The following is a 27,998-nucleotide window of genomic DNA, read 5'->3' as shown; positions in this document are numbered from 1 at the left end:
AGACAGTTAATAGAAATTTAGACAAAAGACTTTAAATGACACTTCATGGAAAGGAAATTCAAATGACCAGAAACATGAAAACATTGTCAGCCATATTTGTCATCTAGAAATGAAACATAAAACTACAAAGGGGTAAACAATTCAATGACACCAAATTTTAATGATAATGTAAACTCTTTGAAAATAATCACTTTGAGTGCTAATTTCTGACCCAACCCCAATTGGAATTCCACAGTAAAGACTGAGGAGTGGGGATGGGGCTGTAGCTCAGTGGTAGATCACTTGCCTCACATCCCTGAGGACTGGGTTCCATCCTCAGCACCACATAAAAATAAATAAAATAAAGATATTGAAAAAAAAAAAAAAGAATGAGGAGTGGGGTCTGTTACCTCTCCTTGAATGGTTTGAAAGGTACATGGTTTTTAAAGTTCTCTAAGCCACATACCTAAGTGAAAGTGAATCTCCCTTGTCATACTTTGGATTAGTTCCATCAGCTACTCAAATCACGGACATTTTGTTCAAATATTTGTAATACAGTTTTTCAAAATGTGGCGTAAGAGTATTTTTTGCCTACACATTGTATATAGTTAATAAGGACACTAAACTGGCAGACCCTTCCTCTGACATAGTAGTAAAATTTATTATATAATTTATGAATAAAGTAAACTAAATCCAAATTATTTACAGAATTTCCAAAAATCACAGACAGTAAGAACCAATTGCCTCTGTGCCAGAGATTTACTATTATTAGGGGGAAATAACAATTCCAACAGCAAGTAATGAGGTCTGACTACTCATATCTCAGTGCTTAGAAGCGTGGTCCCTACCTGACTGAAGTGTAGGGAGGGGACCAAGTTACCTTGCTGAAGTACACTGACTCCTTTTGTGATAGTTGCTTAGCTTCCCATTGGGTGTCCCAGAGAGGCTTTCTGGGTGGGTCTGAGGATGTGCCCAGGATGGGTTGTTGCAGCCCCTTATTTTCCCACTTTCTTCTCTTTCTTTCTGCTTCCTGACCCCACCAGGAACTAAGCAGCTTTGCTTCACGGGTCCTTCCCCCAGGATGTGCTGCCTCACCTTGGGCTTAGAGCAATAGAGTTGGCTCTCCGGACTGAGACCTCTGAAACCACGAGCCCCAAATAAACTGCAGCTCAGGAGTTCCTGTACAGGATATTTCCCAGACACTTGAAGAATGAATTCTCTGGGGCCTGTGTTGTAGCTCAGTGGCAGAGCACTTGCCTTGTATGCATGAGGCCCTGGGTTTGGTCCTCAATACCACATAAAAAATAAATAAGTAAAAATAAAGATATTGTGTTCATCTACAACTAAAAAAAAATAAAATAAAATGAAGGACAAATTCTGAAAGACCTATGAGCAAATAGTGCTGAATGGGTTTTTTTTAAAGCCACAGTTTCATTGTCTTAGTCAAAGGATTATTAAATGATGAATTTTAAATTCAAAACAAAACCCCTCATGGTTTTTCTTAGAAATTGGCAAGTAGAACCTAAACTTGATATAGAAGAGCAAAAGCCCAAGAATAAAAAAGTAGAACAGGCCCTTTTAGATATCAATTATATAATAATTAGTATCATTTTAATAGAGTGTTATTGGCATGAAAAGAGACATTTTAAATAACAGTATAAAAAGTATTGACTTAACCAGAAGAATGAGAAATTATACTCATGTATGACATGTCAAAATGCATTCTACTATCATATATAACTAATTAGAACAAATTAAAAAAATAAAAGGATTGACTAAAGTAAATGGTCTTTGTATGATTGATTATCTGTAGAGGAAAAATAAATTCGATCCATTCCTTTCTGTGTCAGTAGTCCCCAAGGCTATGTTCAGGTTTATCCTCATTAGAAAAGACTAACAGAACTCAGAAGTTGTAATACTTGTGGTAAGATTTGTAGCAGTGAAAAGATAACAAAATCACCAAAGAGAGGAGTAGGGCCAAGTCCAGGAGAAACCAGGCTCAAGTGTCCATGTGTCTCCTAATGGAGTCATATGAGGACATACTTCATGAGATAATACATGCAAAATATCACCAACCAGGGAAGCTTGCCCAAAAGTGGTGTCCACAGTTTTTACTGGAAGTCAGTGACATAGGCATGCATCACCCATGTAATTGACCTTAGTCCTGAGCCATCCAGAGATCTAATGATACCTCCTGGCCCAGGACCTCAGGCTTCAAAAACATTCATTTGCCATAAGTCATAACTTTAATATGAACTTTCTCATTGACTACTATAATATGGCTATTGTATTACAATGTTCTTACCAGGCTGGGTAGCTGAAGGGCTAAGAGACCATCTCTCAAGATGATCAAGGACCAATACTGAAGAGAGCTCCTTTGAGTAACCTGAGCCTTTTGCATTAACCCTTTTTCATGCACTTACAAAATGTCAGTTAATTAGAATTGTATTAGAATGAAGTATAAAAAAGATAAGGATCGCTTAGGGGTAGCTTTTTTCTGCTTCCTTTTTAAAATGCAGAGAAATTTCAAACCCAAAACATGATTAGGGGATCTCAGGTAAAGATGATAGTCTATGTATTTGCAATACATCATTATTAGTATATAATACAATAAATGGCATAAATAAGGCCTAATGATTGTGTGCATGTGTATAATACCCTCTTCAATGGAATTCAAAGACCCCTTTTAGTATCAGTCTTTGTATTATTCCTGTAACCTTTAGTTGTACATTTTACCTTAAATTTATGTGATAGGAATAAGCATTGTAAGAAGTATTTAAATCCAAATTATTCAGTCTGAAGTGCTTTCATTTGAAAGGTAGTGTGGGAATTGCATGTTTTTAGGTCATAGCTAACAATGAGCTGTGAAATGCATGGCAGGGTCACAGGTTTACTTTAAGTACGGCCAAAGCAGATGAGTAAATAACTTGTAGCAGATAATCTGTAGAAAAAACATTAGTACACAGACCTTGAGAGTAAGCAAGTAGAAACAAAAGGAGCTAATTAGGGCAAGGCATGAAGAAAGAAAAACTAATGGAACTAACTCTTGACAGAGTCCAGTGAGGTCGAGGGGTTCTCTGCTTGAGCCTTACTTGACCTTTACCTTACTTTCACTTTCTCATCTAATAAAGTTCTCTTGCATGGCTTTTCGTGTCTGGCTTTAAATTTTTTTAATTGGAAAACAAGAGTCTGTTTCAGCTCCCCTCTATCCTGTGACATATTGACTGTATTGAAGAAGAAACCTTCAATAAGAGATTTTAGTATCCACATTATTACTGCCAGCCACGTTAGAGTTTAAGAAGGAAATTTGGCATTAAGTATAATGTTTATGTAAAAGGGCTGGAAGTTAGTCAAGGGAGTACAGCGATTAATAGGAGATACTTTTATTGCCCTCATTTTAAAATTTGAAACTAGTTATCTTTTAACTCATCCCCTTATTTCCATCTCTACCTCTGTCAGTCCCAAAACTATTACTGAATTCTAACTTGCAGTTTCTTTTAGAGTATCCAGTTCTTTCTGTTGTTTTTGTCAAACCCTTGTAATTCATTTCTCAGTTTTTCCTTCTCCATGATATGTACTTTTTTATAGATTAGCAGTAAAAAATGCTTTTATAATATCATTTGAGTTTTTTATGACTTTAATTTTATTCAGTGCCTCATGCATGCTAAGCAAATGCTGTACCACTGAGCTACAACCACAGGCCTTCACCTGAGTTTTAAAAAATTGAAAAAAATTGGGGCTGGGGATGTGGCTCAAGTGGTAGCGCACTTGCCTGGCATGCGTGCGGCCCGGGTTCAATCCTCAGCACCACATACCAACAAAAGATGTTGTGTCCACCGAGAACTAAAAAATAAATATTAAAAAAATTCTCTCTCTCTCCTCTCTCACTCTCTCTTTAAAAAAAAAAATGACAGAAAAGAAATGAGCTTTATGGCTCAGGTTGTGGCTCAGTGGTAGAGAGCTTGCCTAGTATGTGTGAGGCACTGGGTTCCATTCTCAGCACCACATATAAAATATAATAAAGATCCATTGGCAACAAAAAAAATATTTAAAAAAAAATTGAAAATATCTCTCTCAGGAGAAGGACCCCCTCCAGCGAGAAGAAGGGAGTGATTTTTAGTATATGATTATTTCTGTGATATAAATACTCCCACATTGACAGATCCTATCACAAGCTATGTGATGTTAACCAGCTCAGTACAGTCCTCCAAGTTTAACCATCAACTCTTACAAACCAATGAAAGCTAGCTTCCCATGTTCATGATGCATTCCAAATACTGGGTTGGTATTCAGGGCCAGTCACTCTGCATAGCTTGTAGTTTCCTGAATAGACCAAGCCATTTTTCCCTTTGACTCTTCTTTGCTCCTTCTGCCCAGACTGTGCTTCCTGAATGCTCTTTTACCCTGCCACCATGTACAACTCCCCATCTTTCAACTCAGCCCAAGGGCTTCCTTCACAATAGTGTCCCTTGTCCTCTGGAAAAATCTCATCAAGTCACCTCTCTGTGTTCCCATTTCTCATTTTCTCTTTATGAAGGCCCCGAAACATTCTTTGCTGTGGTTTTCTATGTAGGTCTCTTCCTACTACAGGCCCATCTTTCATTTATTTATGAAATTCAAGTATGAATTAAGTAGCTTGGCACAAAATAAATGTCAACAATCACAAATGAATGAATAGTGGCACCTATTACTACCTGATTTTCTCTGGGAAAATAGGTGGTGTGTGTTCAAACTGCACCCTAAGGGACAGACATTCCAGGAAGACAGAATTGCATTATTTTTCCTGTTATTCTATAATGCCTGTTTTTAATAAATGTTTTACTGCTATATCCTTTTAGGGTGTCTTGAGAGATTCTAAACAAGGGCTCAATTATGACTATTAAGCTAGAGCTAAAAAAAAATTGTTTTTGAGAAAATACTCCAGTTGGAAAACTATACCTGCAGCTGGTAACTGAATTTTGTTTTAAAAAAGTAATGTTCCATTTTGAATAACTGATATATATGAACATGCTTAGTGCTGGTAGGATTTTAATGAACTTCACAGTGGTGGTTTATTTCCCTAGAGTAAAAACTGTTCTTTCTTATATAATTAAGGAACACTCACTTTTGCTTTGTAATACATAACTGTATTATAAGTTAAAGAAATCCTGAAATGATTTTAAATATGGTGAATAGTACTGAAAACAATTTCATTTATTAAATAACATAATACTGAGCTGTTCCCCTTACAAGTGTGAGGCTATTTATGACAGTCTTCAATTAATAACTGATACAGTCAGTAGAAAATTGAGGGAGTTAAAGAATCTAGAGGCAGATAGTAGCAACCCTTCTAGCCTCAGTCTCTAGACTACTATCTAATAATAAATAATAATTTATTATTATTTCACAATCTTATCACACACATGCAAAAAGAGACAGAGTCCAGAGGTAGGGGAGAGGGATAGAGCCCTAAATCAGAGACAAAAAATGGTGGGTCGATTCTGGGGTCAAATCTACTTCTATTTAATGAGAGCTAAAAATTTTTTTCACTCCTAGAACATGCTACACTTCCAATTTGGCCAATGTTTCATTTTCTTTTTTTTATAATCCATTCATCAGACATACTGCTTAGGAGCTAGGGATTCAGGGCAGAACTCTTGGTTTTCCTTCAGTGTTTCTACTTTTCTGTCATATTATTAGAGCTTTTCTCCCTGCTGTGAGTCTTGGCTGGATTTCCCCCTGATTCCAGGGCAAGAAGGGAAGGATAGAAAGTTTAGGACACAAAATATACAGGGGAGGAATCCATGAGAGGCAGAGATCCAAAGGCTTCTGTTTTTGGAGGGAACCAGGTTGTGTGGGACCTGGTGACCACCTTGAGGCTGCACAAGGGTACACCTGGAAGCAACCTAGGAGAACACATGGGTTCTCAAAGAGACCGGCTTTCCTTGGATCTTAGAAAACTTGGAATCTGCCAAAAATGGAAAACTTTGAGTCTAAGAACAAGGTGTATGCTTGACCCCTGATATCAGTGGACTCCAAAAAAGGTAAGTCATCTTGCAAAAATGTTACTTTGCCTACTGTGTTCAAGTCTCCAATTTTGCTAGATACTGTGGACTTTGTTCACATCAACTTGTGTAAAAACAACAGACAGCCCTATACTGTCAGTGAACTAGCAGGTCATCAGACCAGTGTTGAGTCTTGGGGTTCTGACAGAACTATGACTCAAATTCCCAGAGTTTGAGGAGGCAGGACCTACCATTCTGGCCATGGTGCCTTTGGAAACATATACAGAGGAGGCCGCATGTTTGAACCAACCAAAACTTGGCATTATCAGCACAATAGAGTAAACACAACCCAAGAGTGATATGCCATCTCCTCTGCCTTGGCTGCCTCAGCCTTAACAGTTCTGGTTATATCTAAAGGTCATCAAGTTGAGGAATTTCCTGGATTTTCTTTGGTAGATAAAATTAAAGGTTACAGGGGCTGGGATTGTGGCTCAGAGGTAGAGCACTCCCCTAGCATGGGCGGGACCCGGGTTCGATCCTCAGCACCACATAAAAACAAAGGCATTGTGTTGTGTCCACCTACACCTAAAAAATTTTTTTTTAAAAATTAAAGGTTACAGGTAGATCAAGGAGACTGTTCTTCTTAAAGTCTGGAATAATTTAAGGAAGTTCTATGCCTCTCAGCCAGTGAGAGCTGCCAAGGGCAAAATGAGAAACCATCACCATATTCAGCGCAGGAGGCCCTGTATCATCTGTAATGCAGACAGTGCTATCTATCATCAAGGCCTTCAGAAACATTCCTGGAATTATTCTACTCAATGTAAGCAAACTGAACATTTTGAAACTTGCTCCTGGTGGGTATGTGGGACGTTTCTGCATTTGGACCAAAAGTGCTTTTGGAAGTTAGATATAACTGTATGGCACTTGGCATAAGACTGCTTCCCTCAAGAGTAAGTATAACCTCCCTTTGTACAACATGATCAATACAGATGTTAGCAGAATCTTGAAAAGTCCAAAGGACCAAACAGCCCTCAGGGCACAATATTAAGACCATTCACCACAGAGTCCTGAAAATGAATCCACTGAAAAACCTGAGGATCAGGTTGTAACTAAACCCACAAGCAAAGATCAGGCGCTGAAACACCATTCTTGCCAGGCCAAGAATTACAAAATTGAGGTGGATAAAGCAGCAGCAGCCAAGTGAAATGAGAAGGGGACTGTGGTAAAGAAACAAGGAAAGAAGGCTGCTGGTATTAAGCAGAAGCAGCCTGTGGGGAAATGGCTGCACCTACAAGAAACCAACAGCCAAAAATAAACCTGTCTCAGAAAAAAGAAGCCTGTGTGTTAACTCCTAAAAAATATGTTTCATTCCGTGAAATGAAATGATTTTGAATAGCTGATTTTGAATAGAGCTGATCAGAGAGGCAGTGACAATACAAATAAAAAAAAAAGAACTTTAGCTAAGCACAGGATCACCCAGAAGAGACAAATGTACTCCATTAATTCTCTATTTTAGAAATCACTAAGAAAGAATAATATCTAAAATGATATCCAAGACAGTGAGTTCTATAGGTTACAACTGCATAAATATGGGAAACCAAAGCTTGTATGTTCAGAACAAGAATAAAATAGAAATAAATTCTCCATGATGAAAGGCAGCAAAGCAACCTGCATGCTCAACCTTGGCCTTGGTTGGTAGGCAGGACTCCCCCTGAGAATGTTATCTACAAACCAGTAACATAAAAGCTTGTAGTCTGGATTCACACAGATGGTGTGATGCAAAAGTGCTCAAGTAGGGAATTTAAAGTGATCTCAGATTGATATTGTTCCTTGTATCTAACAGAAGCAAATGCACTTCCTCTTAGGAAGAATCCAAATTCAATCCAGGCAGTTTTAATATCTCAATTAAAGAGATGTTAAAATATGCAAATTGGGTGTTTTAGAATTAATGAAAATTATCTCATACTCTTGCAACTCACAACCCTGTATGCCAGGTACAGCCATGTAACCTGAATGTTAGCCAGGGGTATAAAGGAAGTATCTGTGAGTGATACTTCTGAGAACTTCCATTCTGTTGCAGCTGTGACAGCCTTGTGGCCTCTTCTTCCTGTTTCTTTCCTGTTGCCTGGAAGCAGATGCTTCTTATACCTGAGCTGGGGGTTGCACCTGGGGATGATGAACTCATGGGTTGTTGGGTATGGTTCCTGAGGACTTTCTAGAACAGAGACATCAGTACAGGCCTGTGGCTTCTAAACTTGCATGAGATGCCTTGTTTAAGGTATAGATATTTGGGTTTTTCTGGTGGTTATAGCTAAATCCTAGATGATATAGGACACAAAGATTATAAGGGGTCTCTGTCCACATGAATGAAGAGTCACCACGTGACAGTTTCCAGCCTATGTGGGAAGGGCTATAATCGATGACTATATAAAGTGGGAATCTAGGGAGAAATCATGACAGGAGAGAGGGAAGAGAAATCAAGGCAGGTGTTCTTAAGGACAAAGAATCCTTGAACAAGGCCTGGACTTAAAGGTTTACTTCAGAATTGAAGAATTTCCTTACTTTAGGCTTCTTCCTTTGTTGATAAGTTACCATTTACCTGAGTAAATTATTCATAATTATTCATATTTATTTGACAAATAAATCTCAGACCTGGTACTACTATAAGCACTGGAGATGTAGCTGGGGAAAAAATTAACAAAAATCATACCTTCATGAAGCTTACTTTCTAGTTGAGGACAGACATTAACAAATACTGGCTATCACTTCAGTGACAAGTACAATACAGGAAAGAGATAAGCGTAAGGGAATGGAGAGTGAAGGCAGGGGATACTGTTTAGAATATTTTAAAATATGGTGATCAAACAAGGCTCCTCTAAAGAAGTAACATTTAAACTGAAACCTGAGACCATAATCGTATGAATGGCCAAACCATTTTTAAAAACTCAGAAGTGGGGTTGGGGGAAAAAGGGTTCTAGGCAGAGAGAAATAGAAGCTGAATGGCTTTTCAGCAGGAATCCCTGAAATAGGAGCAAGAATGAGAAAGAATTGTAGGGCCGGAAGTCAGAGACATGAATCCAGTTCATGTGGGGTGATATCTCTTATGAATTAGCATAACTTAGAATTAATCTTTTGGTTGGAATTAATTTGCTATTTGAAACAGGAAGGGAAATATTCACAATATAATTCCTAGCTTTTCATGTAGCCCAAGCTCTCAGGAAAATTAAGAAAATGAAGTTCAACCAAGGCTATAATTTACACAATGCATAGCCTTGGGGTTTTTGTCTGCTAAAGTAGTTCATATCACAATACTTCTATAGGGTGTATAGAAAAAGATGATGATGCATTTTCTCTAGTCATTGATAAGAGGGTATTAGCAAAATTAAACTGCTTGGTTTAGAATTAGAAAGCAATTTGCATGCCATGAATTATTTGGATAGCACAATTCAGATCTTTGTGTACTTGGCTATTCAATTTCCATTGGTAGTCATTTGGCACTGTTTCCATTGTCATTATTTATAGTGTATATTTTCTTCTGATTTTTAGAAATTGAATTGTAAGCATACTATATATACATATAATTTTGTGTTCGATTCTTTCATTTACATATTGTATATATTTGTACAATCTGGTATTTCTATATAATATTCAAGTCAGTGTATTTGCTATTGTCTTGATGGTATCCCATTTATAAACATGAGGCCTATTTAATTAATTTTTATTTTTTAAATATCAATTGAACTCATTGGTACACTATACCACTAAGCTGAATCCCACCTCTTTTTATGTTCTCTTTTGAGGCAGGGTCTCACTAAATTACCCAGACTTGTCTTGAACTTGAAGATCTCCTAGTCTCAGCCTCCAAGCAACTGGGATTTTTGTCAGGTGCCACCATGACTAGATCATTTCACTCTTTTTTTAAAAAGAAAGTTTGAAGTTATAGGCGGTGTTCTGAATACAATAATATTCTGCCACAGTTTTCTTTTTTCAATGATGAGGAAATATTGTTTTGAATCTAATATTTCAAATTTGATGCACTATAATTTGAAAGGAAAATATGTTTGAAATGACCATTGAAATGATAAATTTATATTGAAATGAAAGATCTCATTAATTCGTAAGAATACAAAATAAATGAAAAGCAAATTACCTCTCACTTTTGAAGTTTATTTGGGGGATCAGAATTTCTTTGATCTGTCTCTGTATTATTTAATTTTTTCAAAAGAATGAACCAAAAAAGATGATAATTGCGTGATAATTAATGAGAAATTAAAAGTCGTGGCTTTTTTATTCCAAAGAAAATTCTGAAAGCCTATTTAGGAATTATTTGATATTGAAGTTCCTGTAGTGTTAGTTATAAATGGAACCTCAAGATTTCTCAAAATTATACAAAAAAATTAGTGGAGTATAAAAGGGGGAGTTGATTGTAGCTGTGGATTTCTTGGGATGTTTCATTTCAGGTAGACCCAAACCACAGCACCGCGCGTGCCACACCTGGAGGCGGATTCTCCAGCCCTGCCCTGTCTTGGGCAGTACTGGAGAACCTGGAGCTTGTGGCCGGCAAAGGGCCCCAACAGGGAGCGGACTCGGTCCAGCGTTCCCGCCCTGGCTGACCTCCGCAAGCAGCCAGGGTCAGGCTCGGGCTGGGCTCAGCAGGCTCCCGGGAAGCCATGAACCCCTCCTGGCGCGCCGCGGACAGTGGGGCTGCCGCCAGGCGGCTGCTCCTCGGGGCTGCGACGGCAGCAAAGGGGCTTCGGGAAGATCTGAGGGGCGCGGCCGCTCGGCCTTGGAAGGGCCTGTCCCGGACCCCGAAGCAGGAAGAGCCTCGAGAGGAGGAGGTGGAGGCTGCAGGACACGAGTTCCGTAAGTCCTGGGACAAGGTCTCCTGTGGTGCAAACCCTCCTGATGGCCAGTGGGGTGGTCTGCGGCCAAAAGACTTGAGAGCGTACCCAGTGCAGCGGCCCTGAGGCGAGAAGCAAGCCTGTGAGGGGGATTCAGCCTTAAAAGGCTCTCAAGTCCATCCTCCAACACTGAGCCCCTTGCTGGCTGGTTTTCAGCTTTGGAATCCTATCCCACCCAAATTTTGAGTCACAGTTCCCCACCCTCATGGTGGGTGGTAGGAAAGTATTGCTTTCCAATTTAAGGAGAAGCTATTTAAAGAAATGATTAAGCCCTTTTGCAAATAAGAGTTTCATGTTATCTTATATCCTGACTTAGGCACTGATTTCTGTGTGACCTAAGTCACTTAATCTTCTTGCACTTAAGTTTTTAAAACATGGAGCAGATTATCTTTGCCTTGAGAATAACATATAGCATAAATTGAGGCCCACTTTTGAAGAGTCTTCAGAGGTTAAAAGTTTGATTTGAGTCTGTTAACAAGAGCACACCACATACTAGCTGGGATGGCCTCATTTCCTAAAGGCCAGCCTTGGAAGCTCTGTGCCAGTTCCTTTAATATAATATGCAAGTAGTTCATTCATTCAATTATTTATTCTAGAAATATTTCTGAGGGCCTACTATTTGCTAGACATGTTCTAGATGTGGGAATGCAGAGAACAAGACAACCCCTCACTGGGCGTGGTGATGCTCACCTATAATCCCAGCAGCTCTGGAGGCTGAGACAAGATCAGGAGTTCAAAGCCAGCCTCTGCAGTGCCAAGGCCCAAAGCAATGGCAAGGTCTCACTAATGAGCTCCTGTCTCTAAATGAAATACAAAATAGGGTTGGGGATGTGGGTCAGTGGTCGAGTGCCCCTGAGTTCAATCTTCCATACCAAAAAAAAAAAAAAGACAACCCCTCTTCTGACTAAGCTCACAGTCTTTTGTGGTGGTGAAGGGATAATAGGTAAGTAAGGAAATAAAAGAGCAAAATAATTTAAGGGATGGGTCTAAGTGCTAGAAGGCCATGAAACAGAGTGATGTGACTGAGCCAGGAGCACAGAAGGACTTTAGATTTGATGATCTAGGCAGAGAGGATATTTGGGCAAATACCTAGAAGACAGGAAGTAGCTAGCCATGGAAATTTCAGGTAGAAAAGCATAAAAAGCAAATAATGAGGAAGATTGAAATTATTATGTTCCAAAAAGAGGAAAATGACCAGCATTGCTGGAACATAGGAGGTGGGGGGGGGGGGACTCTGGCTCCTTCTGGTCTCTATTTCTTGATTGCTGTGAGGAAAACAAGCCTTTACTACCATGTACTCCTGCTACGATATACTGTGTTACCATGGGACCAAAGTAACAGGACCAAGTGACTGTGGACTGAAACCTCTGAAACTGTGAGCCAAAGTAAATCTTTCCTCCTTTTTATTATCTCAGGTATTTTGTCATAGTAATGGAAAGCTGACTAATACTGATTAATAGGGAGAACCAGTTCATGCAAGGTCTTGATGCCCTGAGAAAGAGACTTCAAGTTGATCTTGTCAGTATTTCTTTGTAAGTCTTAGCCTTTCAAATATATGTATATTGGTATCTCACTGTGGTTTTAGTTGGCATTTCCCTGTTCCATTGAAGTCTTTTCTCTATTTCTAATTGGACTGTTGTTTTCTTACTGTTGAATTTTGAGAGTTATTTATATATTCTGGGTTTAGGTCAGTTGTCAGATATGGGATTTGCAATTATATTCCTCTAGAATGTAATTTGCCTTTTTTTATTATCTTAATAGTGTTATTTGTAAAGTGAAAGTTTTACGTTCAGTAAAGTCCAATGTCAATTATATCTCTTATTGTCATGTGATTCTTAACATTTGTTGAAAGTATTAACTTTTCTCCATTGTCAAAACTTATAAACCCTTGTCAAAAATCAGTTGGTCATATCTGGGCATCTATTTCTAGATTCTGTATTTTATTTTGTTGATCTGTATGTCTCTTTTCCAATACCCTACTGTATTGATTACTGTAGATTTAAAAAACATTGAGTACCGCCACAGGTGACTTAATCATTCAGGGTCACTCAGGTGAATTGAGCTGGCACTAAAAAATCACACAGACACAGAAAGTTCCTTTTTCTTGGGGTTCAGTGACAGGTCCTCTGCCCCAGTTCCTATAAGAGAGACTGGCAAAAGAGCCAGAGCACACCTGAAACCATCCTATTTATTGAGGGGAAGACACTTGAGAAAGTTCCACCCAAATGAGGTAAGGGATTGGGTTTCAGGGGGGTTGTAGTCCAATCCCATTGGGTGACATCCACTCCCGGAGCCGCAATTCCTTGCTAAGCGAAGGTGAGATCCACCTGCTTTCGAGCCACAGTGGAAGCCAGTTCCACACCTCCATCGCTCAAGGCTAGGGGTATGTGATTAGCTCCTACATGCTCAGCTCCTGTTCATGCCAGCCCCAGATAATCAAGTACTATGATGCCTCTAACTTAATTCTTCTTTTTCAAAATTGTTTGGGCCACTCAAAATTGTTTTGTGCCTCTCTATATAAACTTTGGAAGCAGTTTGTCTGTAACTACAAAATGGCATTGCATTAAATTTATAGATCAATTTGGGGAGAATTGACATCTGATTTTGAATCTTCCAATCCATGAATCCATCTATTTAGTCTTTGATTTCTTTCATTGACCTTTTGTATTTCTGTAGTATTCAGAAACTGTATGTTGGATTTATATGCAAGTATTTTTATTTTTTTGATCAACTATAAATTGGTTTTGTTTTATTTATTTATTTATACTGAGGATTGAACCCATGGGCACTTTACCACTGAGCTGCATTCCCAACCTTTTTTATTTTTTATTTTAAGACAGGGTCTCACTAAGTTGCTGAGCTGACCTCAAATTTGGCAATCCTGCTTTCAGCTTCCCAAATCACTGGAATTACAGGTGTATGCCAGCACACCTAGCATAAATTGTGTTTTTAAAATTTTGGCTTTATTTGTTGATTATCAGTATATAGAAATATGATTGATATTCGTGTGTTGACTTTGTATAGTGTAACCTTGCTAAACTAACTATAGCTGTTTTGTACATTCCTTTGAACTTTATGTGTGGATAATCAAATTATCTGAAACTATAGTAGAAATAGTTTTATTTCTTTCTAATCTATATGCCTTTTTATTTACGTATACCAAATTTTTTTAAAGGGAGTGAAGAGAGTAGAAATCTTTTTTTAATTCCTAATCTCAGAGACAAAGACTTTTATGATTAATTGTGATACTGTCAGTTTTTTGTAGTTCTCCTTTATCAGGTTGAAAAAGTTTCCATTTATTCCAGATTAGCTGAGAAGATTTTGGTTTGTTTGTTTTGTTTAAAAATTTTTTAATCATGAATGGATGTTGAATTTTTTAAAATATATTTTTTGCCTCAGTTAATATGATCATGTAGTTTTCCTTAGGCTATTAATATGAGCTATTACATAATAGATTTACAAATATTGAATATATTCTTGGGATAAGCCCCCCTTGATCATCATGTATTATTCTTTTTTATGTATCATTTGATTTGATTTGATTATTTTTTGAAAAGTGTTGTGTACTGTGTTTATGGGGGTTTTAGAATCAAGGCAATGCTGCCTCTTAAAATGACTTGGGAAGTGTTTCTTCTTCTGTTTTCTAAAAGAGATTATATAGATTAGATGTTATTTTTTTAATATTTTGCTTTTTAGTTGTAATTGGACACAATACCTTTATTTCACTTATTTATTTTTATGTGGTGCTGAGGATTGAACACAGGGTCTCGCACGTGCTAGGTGAGCGCTCTACCGCTGAGCTACAACCCCAGCCTCTAGATTAGGTGTTATTCTTTAAGCATTTGATAAAATCACCAATGAAACCACATGAACATGGATATTTCTGTTGTGGAATATTTTAAACTACAAATCTAATTTCTTTAATAGTTAGAGGGTTATTCAGGCTATCTATGTAATCTTGAGTGAATTTTAGTATGTTATATTTAAAAAATTATTCCATTTCATCTGAAGTTATTCCATTTCATTGTTTGATTTATGTGGATAGAGCTGTTTGTAGTAGTCCCTTATCGTCCTTTAAATGTCTATGGGTTCTATAGTGCTATACCTTCTTTTATTGCTGATATTGGTAATTTGTGTCTCCTCTCTTTTTTCTTGGTCAGTCTGGTTAGGTGCTTATTGGTTCATTGATGTTTTCAAATAACTATCTTTTGTTTTCCTTGATTATTGTTTATTATTTTTCTGTTTTCAATTCCATTGATTATTGCTTTGACCCTCTGTACTCATATTTTACCTTTGTTACATTTCTTCTTTCTGCTTGCTTTAGGTGTTTATTTTGCCCTTCTCCTTTTACTTTCTTAAGGTGTTAATTTTCTTACTTTTTTTCTAACACAATCATTTTAATGCTATAAATTTCCCTCTAAGTCTTACTTTAGCTGCATCCCACACATTTTGACATATTTTATTTAATTTTCATTCAGTTCAAAATAGTTTCTAATTTCCCTTGGGATTTTTTTTTTTAAATCCATGGTTCAATTGAAAAACAAGAAGAAGAAGGAAAAAAAAAAAAGATTTGATAATGTGAGGCCTACATTCCCTAGCAAGCAATATTCTTCTGGAATTGGATAGTATTTACCTAAACCATACACCCACCCACCCTCTCATCCATCCAACAAATATTTATTGAACACCGACTAGCACTAAGTACTTTCTCACGGAATTTGTATTCTGGAGAAAGAAACAAAACAATGAACAAGTGAACAAACATGATGTCAACTAATGTTAAGTGATATGAAGAAAATGAAGTAGGGCATGGGGTAGAGAGTGAGTGACAGGAGAAAGAGGATTGTATGGTCAGATATGAGTTTTCACAGAGAGTATCATTTGTGTAGGGGCCTGAATGAAATGAGGGAGGGAGCCTCAACTTGTTTTGTAGTTCAGCAAGGACCCTCTCCTCTCCTGACCCTCTGTCCTCATACTTGCCCAGCTCCTGAAGACACTGGAGTTTTGATCCCCAAAGGATTAAATTATCATTTAACCTTTCCTTGATGTTATACATTGCAACTGAAAAAGCACATATTGTAAGATATTGTAAGATATCCCTACAAATATTACATAGCTAAGCTGAAAAATTGGTATGTTTATGATGGCTGGGTCATTTTCCCAACTCTGTCACCTATTAGCTGAAGGTTATCAGTGGTGTGCTGGTAAATGTTTGACTATCAGCTCTCTGGGCTTGAAAAGGGAGAAGTCCTTTTGTAGCACTTTCCAATTTCCTTTGTGTAATATTTCCACCCACCTGATTCAACCTACAATATGACATCACTGAACACAGAGTTGGGAATATGCAATCAATTATTTTAACTCTATAGAAGCTAGCTCCTGCATACTCCGAAAGTAGGTTTTATGATCCTCATTTCATAAATTAGGATACTAAAATTCAGAATTGTTACAAAATTACATAATTAGTAAATTGTGAACAAGGCATTTTGAACATCTTGGAGCTCCCAAAGGTTCTGATGTAATTGGCTTGGGCTGAGAACCTGACATACATTTCTTGTTATTTTCTTTGTGAAGCCAGAGCTGAGAACTATTAAGTTAATGAATCAAGAGTCTTTTATGGTGCTCCCCACTGTTTTAGGAAGCAATCTAAAATTTGTTTTTCTTATAGATTGTGGTAGAAAAGGAGAAAGATTCCATTTCAGGTACAAAAGAGAATAGAATCCATGTGTCATATTTCAGGACACAATAATGTCTTCATTTGCTTTGGATCATACCAAAGAGGAACAAGGACCTGGAAGTTGAACTTGTGTCCCATTATTTTAATACACAGGGGGAAAGAGCTAAGGCCAGAGCTGTGTGGGAACCAGGAGAGGAAACTGGTTGGCAGTGTTCTGAAGGGTCTCTCTCTCTCACTCTTTCTCTCTCTCTCTCTCTCTTTTTGAGATGGTCTATTATTGGTTCTGATTAACCTCAACTCTGATTTTATCCCCCAGGGTTGGGGCTTTCCATTGAGAGTCCTATAGCTCCCCACCATTACAAAACCTCAACAACAACAACAACCAAAAAAAAAAAAAAAATCCCAGAATTTTCTCTAGCCTAGCTGGCAGAGTGCATTAGCTAAAGCATACGACAGAAGTGGGTGATCTGATTCTTCAATTCAGCAGTCTACCCCCAGACTCATACCCTGGACATGTGGGGTGTTTGAAAGCTTGGGAATTTAATTCTGATTTCCTGGGACAGTTTAAACACTAATTATCTTTAAGACATGGGCAAGTGACTTAATGTTTAAATCTGTTTGAAAACTTCATCTGTAAGATGGGGATGAAAGTTCCTAGGCCATCAGATCATTTATTGTATAAAAACCTTATCACATTCCAACATTTGTAGGTAAAGCAGAGGAGGAAGAGCCAGTAATTGGAAATCAACAAGTGGTTTGACAGGAGAAAACATATTACAAGGAGACTGTGGTCTTTGGTGTCAACGTCAGCCAAGGGTTCAGTGTACTTGATAGAGAAGTTCTGATTGGATTTTGGCAAGATGGAGTGACTTCATAAGAGCAATTTCAGTGGAGTGGAGGGGGGAAAATGATTACCTTAGATGAGATTGTGAGATAAATAAATTGAGAGAGCAATTAGACAACACTTCCAAGAAGTGTTGAAAATTTTCCAAGTTGAAAATGAAGGAATGTGAACTCAGGGAGGGTTGAATGTTTTCTCTGGTATGTGGATGCTATCCCATAGTAAGGGAGGTAGGGAGAGGAAGTATAGAAATTCAGGGGATTAGACAATGGGAGTGAACAGAAGGGAGGGGAGATGAGAAAAGGAAAGACAGTAGTAGAATGAATCAGATGTAACTTTTCTATGCTCATATCTGAATATATGACCAATGTAACTCCACATCATGTACAACCATAAGAATGGGATCAAAATTGTAACGGGTTGCACTCCAGGTATGTATAATATGTCAAAATACACACTACTGTCATGAATATCAAAAAACAACAAATAAAAAAATGAATAAAGCAAAGGACTTGACAGAGAGTTCATCCCTTTTTGCCTTTCTACCTTCTGCTGAGGACATAGCATTTACAACAGGTGCTATCTTAGAAGCAGAGAGCAGCCCTCATCTGACAACTGAATCTGCTGGCACCTTGGGTCTTGGACTTTTCTGTCTATAGAAGTGTGAGAAATAAATTTCTGTTCTTTATAAATCACCCAGTCTCAGATATTTTCTTATAGTGACAGAAATAGACAGATATCATGAAATCTAAACAGAATAAGGAAAGAAGGAAGGACCTGGTGATGAATAATATGAACAGTAGCCAGGAGGACTTGATTAGGTTGCAGAATTTCTGGACTTGATGCATTGTAGCAGGTGAGTGAATGGAAGAGAAGTAGTGGTCAGAGAATGGGATTCTTGAAGTAAAGATATCAAAGGTAGTGTAGTTTGATGATTAGGTCAAGAGTGTGTCCCTGAAATTGATGCTTGAGGTCGGATGGAAGAGGTAAGGAACTTAGTTGGGGGACTAAGTGGCCAGGGGATTGGACTAGTCATCTATAAGGATGTTGAAGTTGTCTAGTAAGATGAATAGAGTAGGGATAGGAAGCAAGTGAGTGATCAGTGATAGAAAGAACGAACACGTAAATCTATACTCAAAGTGACAAAGTACCATAGACTGGCAGCTTAAACTTTGGAAGTTTATTTTCTCACATATTTGGAGACTAGAAGTCAAAGATCACTGTGTCAGCAGGTTGGTTTCCTCTTAGGCCTCTTCTCGACTTGTAGATTGCCTCCTTCTCCCTGTCTTTTGATGATCTTACCTCTATGTGTGTCTGTGTCCCAATCATCTCTTATTATAGGGACATCAGTCAGATCAGGTTAGAATCCACCTGTGTAGCCTCATTTTACATTTATTACCTCTTTAAAGGCCTCATCTCCAATTACAGCCACATGCTGAAGTACTAGGGGTCAGGGTTCTAACACAGGAATTTTGGAAGGATATAGTTCAACCCAAAATAGTATTCCTTGGCCTTTGAGTAGACTTGGCAGTGTTCTGAAGGGTCTCTCTTTTTTTTTTTTTTTTTTGAGATGGTCTATTATTGGTTCTGATTAACCTCAAATCTGATTTTATCCCCCAGGATTGGGGCTTTCCATTGAGAGTCCTGTAGCTCCCCACTATGACAAAAACCTCAACAACAACAACAACAAAAAAATCCCAGAATTTTCTCTGTACTAGCTAATAAATCCTACTATCTGAATGTGTATGTATGTGATATGTAATGTTTACAATAGGTGTGAATCTACTTTATGTCCTTTCATATAAATGAGAACAAGATGCATTCATTCATGCTAGCCTTTGTGTATCTTTATATAATGGGCTACATTTTAAGATTTTGTTCCTGAGATCAGGCATCTATACAGAATTCTGCAGACAACAGTTTTATCTTTGTAAGCTATAAGAGCATTTGGGCTCCTCCCCATCTAATGTTCTACAAACATTTTACAAATGATGTCCCATGGGAAGTCTGTGGCCACCCTGTGAGCTCCTAAGCCACATATCACATTACTGACTTCAGGGTGGTCCTCATGAATAATGTTTTCTTTGAGGCCAGGAACAATGATAAGGCTGTGAAAACACTTACAGTATGAGGAAAAGGTGGAGTCTTAAAACTATAACTTCATAAAATACTGAAATAAAGTTTCCATTTCCTAAAAAGCAGAATGTGAAAGACTCAAGCTGTTATTTCAAGTGTTTAGAGTTATAAGCTTTGCCACTTGACATGTGATTTCTCTGTGGCCTCCTTCAATTCCCTTGGTCATGCTTGCTTGCTTTCTTTCAGTACTGCCAAAAGAGAGAAGCTTTCAGAATGCTGCTAAAAGCAATAATTTGGATCTTATGGAAAAGCTGTTGGAAAAGAAGGTTAACATTAATGCTGTGAACAATGTGAGTAGAAATCACAAATATGACAAGTGATTATTCTAAGTGGTGGCTTGGGTTTACACAGGTCAAATGAAATAATAATAAAAATTTAAAAGATTAGGTTGGCTGAGATTTGGGAGCTCTCCTTTGTTGGGAATTCCAAAGTATTTAAGCTAAAGGTAAAATCAAGCAGTAGAAAAGACTCTCGATGTTTTATGATCTTACGAGAGGAGGAATGCACAGAGTCTTTATGCACATCTGTGCAAAGTCTGTGGGTAGGCAGTGGAACCCACTATCAGGGTTATGGGCCTGGACTTGGTCCTAGACTGTACCCTGTGGATCATTTTGATCTCACATTTTACAAAGGCAGAACATCTTTTGTTACACAAATCTGGGTGTTTCTCTTCAGCAAGGTCCTTTGTGGTTGGGTTTCCAAGTTTAAAATCCAAAGGAGTATGTGGATTTTTATTGTACTGCTTTTGAAATATAGAGCATTGACATATTGGGCAATGAGACCTTTCTGAAAACCTGCTCTTTCTTGCTTGTTCTTCAAGTGCCTGGGTTTGGGAATAGAAGTCCACTGTCAGAAGCATGGATTCCCTACTGCTTGATTTTATGAGGATTTCTTGACAGCCTCTCAACCCAATATATATCAAAAACGAACAGGTTGGGGGCTGTATCAATTGCTTAGGACAATTATTGGAGCTCAATGAAGAATAAGTTTCCAGGCCCTTACTTGTCCAGGCCTTTCTTCTTCTCCTTCTACTGCTGGAAGCCATTCATGACCCATATGTGAACTGAGCCATGTGTGAACTGAGCGATGTTGAAGCTATTAGGCAGGGAAGCCCATTTGTAGGAACTCCCAGGTGGAACTCCCTGGTTTGAGAATGCCTACTTCAGGTTGGCACCCTGTTCTAGCTCGCCGCTCAAGTTCTAGCATAGCCCCAGAGATGGGAATGACTTGCTGGAGCCACAGAGCCTCCTGGAGATGGGAGTGGCTTGTCAAATGCCAATCAATCTGTTTACTGCAATACCCCTGCCCCTGCTAGCAGCAAGCACTGATACCTCATATCCTTCTCCTTTTTCTCCTTCTCCCTCTCCTCTTCCTCCTTCTCCTCTCCCTCTTTCTCCTCTTCCTTCTTTTCTTTTTTAACCAGGGATTGAACCCCCTGGGGTACTTAACCACTGAGCCACATCTCCAGCCCTGTTTTTTATTTTGTATTTTGAGATGGGGTTTTGCTAAGTTGTTCAGGGCCTCACTAAGTTGCTGAGACTGGCTTTGAACTTAAGAGCCTTCTGCTTCAACCTGCCTTCTGCTTCAACCTCCCAAGCCTCTGGGATTACAGTAAACATTAGTTTTTTCAGCCGTATAGGAGAATAAAATTATGTCATTTGCAAGAAAATGGGTGGAACTTGAGAACATTATATTAAACAAAATAAACCAAACTTAGAATGTCCAGGGTTATATGGTTTCACTTATATATGGAAGGAAGCTCGAGGGCAAAAGGGAAAAATAGAAAAAAGAAAAGGTGGGGAGAGACCTCATGAAAATAGGAGACCAGTAGTGTAGAGGAAAGGGTCCATGGGATGGAAGAGGAGAGGCACAGGGGAATGAAATTGACCAAATTATATTGTTATATTGTATGCACATACAAGTATATAGCAACAAATTCCACTACTGTGTGTAATCACAATGCACTAATGAAAAAGAAGAGTAAGAGACGTGTCCTATTGGAAGGAAGTTAAGTCACTGTGAGTATGCCAGTTTCACCATTTCTCTCTATCTTTGCTTCTGGGCCATCTTCAAATGAGTACCTTTGTTCCACCATGTACTCCTTGCCATGATGTTCTGCCTCCCATTGGACCCAAAAACAATGGAGTCAAGTGGCCATGGGTTAAAACCATAAGCCAAAATAAATCTTTCCTTTTTATAAATTATCCCAGATATTTTGTTGCAGTGATGGAAAGCTGACTAACATATTCTCAGCAGAAAAAAAAATCTCATTATTAATGATTGCATACAAAGAAAAATACAACTTTTACTGTTTGAATGCAATCTGTTATATTGGTATATATCCTTCATCGGATTGCCAAATTCTCTATCATCTGATAATAGATGACAGGAATTTTCTGAACACAGTTCTTATAACTTTTGTAGCAAAAAGTGGAGCTAAATATCCAAATACTCGACAGAAAATTACAGCCATTCAAGAAACAGGAATCCAGAAAAAAAGTTAAATAATGATCAGATGACCAAGAACACAAATTATGTTTCCTCAGATGAACCGCACAGCCTTGCATTTTGCAGTGGGGGGAAATCATTTATCTGCGGTGGATTTCTTACTGAATCACAAGGCCAGGGTTGACATTGCTGATAAGGTAAGCTCATCTTCCATTGGCAGAATGAATTATAGTATAACCAATGTATAAGGAGAATCTGATCACTCCAATCTGATCATCTTTCATGCCCACAAAATATTTCCATTAACACATTTTGAAGAGATCTTTGTATTTGGTGATTAAATTGTTTACCATTACCTCAAGGACTTGGGCTTTACTTATTTTCCCATATTGACTTTATGGCCAATAGCATGCATTTGCAAGAGTATGATAATTGTCTAGAGCATAATCTGGCACACGGAAGACATAAACTAACTGGCCCCAGGAAAATAAATCTAGATTTTACCCTTTGGACTCTGATGATAAATAAAACTTACTAAATACATACTATGTACCAGCCACAAAGTAGTAGGACTTTAGTATTTAATGCTGCTTCCTAGTGAACCTTATGATAAAAGTGTTGTAATACTCAATTTACAGGTGGGGAGACTGAGACACAGATTAAATATCTTACCCCCCCAAAATTATACCTGAGAAGGAATGAAGGCAGGATTTAAACCCAATTTGTCTGATCTCAGAGACCATGCTGTTAGCTACAAGTCAGCTTAACTACTTGTCTGCCTAGATTTCAAAATCCACCGTGAGGATTTCCACCTTTGTTTAATGCTTTATCAGGGCATAAGGAAATCAGCTATAGAGATTCAATATTATGTTTAGCATCTCTAATTATGGAAGAATATGATAGACTTATTTGAAAATTCTTTAATCTTAATTAATTCCGTGGACCATGGTTCTTAAATTTAAACTGTTCAGAAGAATCTCCCAGAGCTATTTTATCTTCTCTAGTCTGGGACTCCCTAGAGGGTAAGGCTCGCTTCAGCATGGCTTTACCTTCATATCTCACAGGGGCTGTGTGTGGGCTTTACTTACTTTCCCATATTGACTTTATGTGTGCTTAGTAAATGTTTGGAAGATAAATGGAGTCAGATGTACCAGTTAGTTGGTTTTTGTTAATCATCATACACAAGATGTAGACTTGATGATGGTGGGAGTTTCTCTTTGTGTCACCAGTGGGGCAACATCCCTCTCTAGTTTATTACTATGATATTGGTGGCAAGTTGATTGCTATGTAAGAAAATCAGAATTAAAAATTACCACTGAAAGCACTCTGACTTTGCGAATATGTTTACTTGTATTAGTGGCTATGGTAACTAAGAGATGTGTCCTTCAGTCTAGAAATTGTAATTTGATTATTTTGCAAATTACTTAACCTGCAAATGATGCATTGGTAATAGATCAGTCATTGAAAATCTGATATAATATTTTTATTTTATTTTAATTTTAAAATTAGCATGCTGTACAATTAGCTTTCTTTTTAGTGTACAGTTCTATAAGTTTTAATACGTGTACAGATTCATGTAACCACCACAATCAATCTGAAGGTCAAAGTGGCTGGGCATGTAGTTCAGTGGTAGAATGTGATTAACATGCACAAGGCCCTGACTTCAATCCCCAGCACCACAAAAAATTTAGACAGTTGCAACATCCATAAATTTCCCTCATGCTGCCTCTTTGTAGCCCAACCACTGTTAAGAGTATGCCCTTGAGAATGTCACATAAATGATATCATATAATATATTACCTTTTAAACCAGCTTCTTTCATTCTGTAAAATGACTGAAGTTCGTTCATAGTGTTGCATGTGTCAAGAACTCCTCCTTTTTATTGCTAAATAGTATTCCAGTTTACGGATATGGCAGAGGTTTATCCACTCACCATTTGGAGGACATTAGGGTTATTACTAGTTTTTAGCTATTATAATAAAAGCTGCTACAGGTATTCATGTATAAGAATTTGTTTATGCCTAGGTTTTCATTTCTCTAGTATAAATATCCAAGAGTGAGACTATTGGGCTAAGTACTATGTATATGCATAAATTAACAAGGAGCTGCCAGCTTATTTATTAAGTTGGTTGTGTCATTTTCATTCTCACCAGCCAGGTAGAAGAGTTTCACTTATTCTGCATCCTCATTGGAATTGCCATCCTCCCCCCCCTTAATTTTTAGCAACTCTCACAGTTATGTAGGCATCTCATTGCAGTTTTAATTTGCATTTCTCTAGTGGCTAATGGTATGTGACATCTTTCATGTGTTATTTGCCATTTTTATATCTTCTTTGGTGAAGCCTGTTCATATTGTGTTCCACCTGTGGTGCTGAGGGGTGGGGACCCAGGGCCAGATAAGCACTACCACTGAGCAACATTTCCAGCCAGATCTTTTGAACATTTCTAAAAATCAAATGTTTTCTTATTGTGGAATTTTACAAAAATATATATTATAAATAGGTGAACCATTTAACCTAGGACAACCAAACTTGGGGAGTCCAGTGGGGTTTGTGGATGGATCATTCTTGCCTTGTATGAAATGAATCTGAACAAATATTTCTTATAGCATACCAATCCTTTGTTAGGTATGTGATTTGCATTATCTTATCACTCTATAGCTTGTGTTTTCAGTGTTTTTCCCAGTGCAAAATTTTTAAATTTTGATGAAATACAATGTACCTATTTTTTAAAATGAATCCTGATATTGGAGTTATATGTAAAGATGATTTGCCTAAGTTAAGGTTATAAAGATTTTCTCATATTTTTTTCTAAAAATTTTACAGTCTTGTATTTTATTTTTATTTATTTATTTATTTATTTATTTATTTATTTATTTTAAGTGTAGATGGACACAACACAATGCCTTTATTTTTATGTGGTACTGAGAATCAAACCTGGGTCCTGCTCATGCTAGGCAAGCGCTCACAATCCCAGCCCTCGTATTTTACATTTAGATCTATAGTTGCTGTGTCCTTCAAAGTTTATATGTTGGAAATCTATTCCCCAATGCAACATTATTGGAAGTTCATTAGTGCATAGGGCTCTGCCCTCATGAATGAATTATTATAATGCTGTTATCTCAGGAGAGCATTCTGAATAAAATTCTGAATAAAAGAACAAACTTGGACCATCTTCCCCACCTCCCCTCATTCATGTAATGCCTTCTTCTACTTTATGATGTAGCTAGTAGGCCCTCACCAGATAGGTCCATCCGTCTTGGGCTTCCCAGCCTTCAGAACCATGAGTCAAATATATTTCTGTTCATTATAATTACCCTGTCTGTGATATTCTGTTATAGCAACACAAAACAGACTAAGACAATGGTTCATTCTGAATTAATTTTAGTTCAGGGTAGAAATAGGTTGTGATTTTTTTCTTTCTTTTTGCACATCAACAATCACTTTTTAAAAGTCATTTCATTTTTAAAGACCTTTTTAGTTCTGTTCAGATATGTCCCAGGAACCAGTCTGATACTGGCAGTGGTCAACACATAAATCAGTTCTCTAAGTCTTTGTCTAATGTTAAGAGTTCATCCACGTACAGTTCAGGAGCAAGCCCAGGAGTGCATACCCAACTTCATAGGATGCTTCTCTTTTCTTTTTCTTTATTAAAAATTTTTATTCTAATTTGTTATACATGACAGCAGAATACATTACAATTCATATTACACATATAGAGCACAATTTTTCATCTCTGGTTATATACAAAATATATTCACACCATTCTTGTCTCTATACATGTACTTAGGGTAATGATGTCCATCTCATTCCACCATTTTTTATTACTCCCATGCCCCCTCCCTTCCATTCCACCGCTTTGCCCTGTCTAGAGTTCATCAGCTTTTTCCTCCCCATGATCATCTCCCCCACATTTCTTAGCCTTCCAGAGCTTGCAGGACCAGAAAAGTACAAAGAAGCAAAGAATGTTCCCCACCTTCTTTATTCATTAGAGGCTCCCTCTGCTTCTTAGACCAGAAAGAAGGGCTTCTTTTGGAACTCTTTCTGTCCTTGTGTAGTTTCATGGTTGGTGCTGCCTCAAATCCAAGTTGGAAGATATGGAAGGAAGAAGATAAACAAAAATCAGGAAACTCACAACAGGAGTTTTTGTACTCTGGCGTTCTGGTTTCCTTTCCTAAGCTACCTGCAACCATTTACTTTTCAGAGTCTTCAGAGAGCTGAATTTTATTCAGAGACTTTAGTTGCATTTGGTAGGAGAGACAGGGTGGAGTGCATTTGCTCTATTTTAATCATAACCATAACCCAAAATCTTCAACCTGATATTAAAGTAGACAAAATCATACAACAAACACCCGTGAATCCATGGCCTGATTGAATGCATCTTTTCTCCAAGCTAGCATAGCTGAGGATTGCCAAATTTCAAATGTATTAAATTCAGGTTTGGCTTATGTCAGAGTGTAAGCAAATTATTCCTGAAATGATGGAGAGATGTTTTTACCAACTTGTTCTTTTCAAGGCTTTCTAAGCATATATTTGTGTTACCCCATATCTGAAGCACGTCTCTAACATCAGCTTCTATCAATGTTGCCTTGTAAATTGAAATGCTATCAGATGGGAAATTCCTTGTGTATCTCTGGTGCCAGCCTTAGAAATTTCACCAAAGATTTTTGTAATGAATTTTATCATTCGCAGAGATGTTGGTACATAACTGATAAAATGTTTATCATCATAATGCAAGCACTACCATGGTTTTGTCATTTCTGGCAACTGTCTTATCTGAGTGATAAGCCCCCAATTTGATTTGGCTGATCTGTCTTCAAAGTTTCAACACCCATTTGCAAAGAACTAGCAATTGAACCCTTTCATCTTCAATGTATATTCAGTGTCCTTCATAAGTCTCAATGCCAGTTACTGGGGATTCAACCAGAAGCATGGCCACCACCTGGGAATGTTAGAAATGACGAATTTCAGGTCCCAACCCAAATCTTCTGAATAAGAATCCCTAATTTAAAAAGATTACCCAATGCCAGGTGCAGTGGTGCATGTCTGTAATCCCATTGACTCAGGAGACTGAGGCAGGAAGATTGCAAATCAAAGGCCAGCCTCAGCAATTTAGTGAGACCCTCAGAAACTTAGAAAGAACCTGTCTCAAAGTAAAAAATTTGAAAAAAAACCGGAGATGTGGCTCAGTGCTAAGGCACCCTGGGATCAATCCCCAATACCAAAAGGAGGGGAAAAGATCCCCAGTTGATTGTATCTGGTATGAGATATAGCCCTGGTTTTGAGTCTCCTGTTATCTATCTGGGGAGCAAGGACAGAGACTATAACATATGAGTACTATGCAAGGTATTGCATGCTTAGGATCAAATGCATGACCCCACCACTGAGGACCTCCAGAGTCAAAGTGGGTAGCATCCCCAAGTTTTGAGAAGTGGCAGACCAGATAAAGGGAGGCCTAAGGTGCTTAGAAGATGACTAGCATCTGCTTTCTGAGTTACTTCTCTGGGAAGCTCTTAAAGTTTAAGTGTTCCCCAGAGGAAATTACTAACCTCACCTATGACCAGACTGGTAATGCCGATAACTTGTCAGTGACTGGCATTTTGTACTTTCCAGAGCATGTGAGGCAACTGTGAGTGTAATTCATGACACATACTCTTAAGCATGCCAGTTGCATAGCCGAAGACTTTGTTTTAGGAAAGTTCTTCTGTGGGAATTTACATCTCTGTGTAGTGATTCATTGCCTCAGAGGAACAATGGCTCCACTCAGAAATTGTGGTTTTAGAGATTCCATTCCCAGCTTTTATATTTTATAATCAGCACTTGGAATTTTTAAATGTTGGCTGTTCAAGAATGACCTCTTAGGGAAGAAATAGAGCTCCTATTAAAATATAGTTTATCACCTGTCCAAATATTTCTGGTCTTTTAAGCCCATATGTAAAACCAAATTTGGTAGTACTGAATATGGAGCACTGATTTGTAGGGAAGCCTAAATCAAGAGGTGGAACTGTGGTTAGAATACATTTTTTGAAGAACC

General features: G+C 37.9%; 1 protein-coding gene and 1 pseudogene across 6 annotated transcripts in view; both read left to right on the top strand.

Moving 5' to 3' along the window:
• The first annotated feature begins 5,980 nt into the window (after positions 1-5,980).
• LOC101977561 (large ribosomal subunit protein uL4 pseudogene) lies at positions 5,981-7,278 on the top strand (annotated as a pseudogene).
• Positions 7,279-10,484: 3,206 nt separating this feature from the next.
• Ankdd1b (ankyrin repeat and death domain containing 1B) overlaps positions 10,485-27,998 on the top strand; it is a 68,393-nt gene continuing 50,879 nt past the window's right edge. For 2 of the 6 annotated variants that reach the window (XM_078043336.1, XM_040272402.2), the window contains exons 1-3: positions 10,497-10,826; positions 19,705-19,808; positions 22,065-22,163. In XM_078043336.1, coding sequence (XP_077899462.1) covers positions 10,634-10,826; positions 19,705-19,808; positions 22,065-22,163 — 396 coding nt within the window. In that variant the 5' untranslated portion in view covers positions 10,497-10,633. Of the gene's footprint in view, positions 10,827-19,704; positions 19,809-22,064; positions 22,164-27,998 lie in introns of all 6 variants that reach the window. The other 4 variants (XM_078043327.1, XM_078043333.1, XM_078043339.1 and 1 more) reach the window with 4 other exon arrangements.

This window comes from Ictidomys tridecemlineatus, chromosome 1 (genome assembly GCF_052094955.1).
Source record: "Ictidomys tridecemlineatus isolate mIctTri1 chromosome 1, mIctTri1.hap1, whole genome shotgun sequence".
Classification (NCBI taxonomy): domain Eukaryota; kingdom Metazoa; phylum Chordata; class Mammalia; order Rodentia; family Sciuridae; genus Ictidomys; species Ictidomys tridecemlineatus.
Note: the sequence above shows the minus strand (reverse complement) of the source record. Positions and strands in the feature narration are given on the sequence as shown.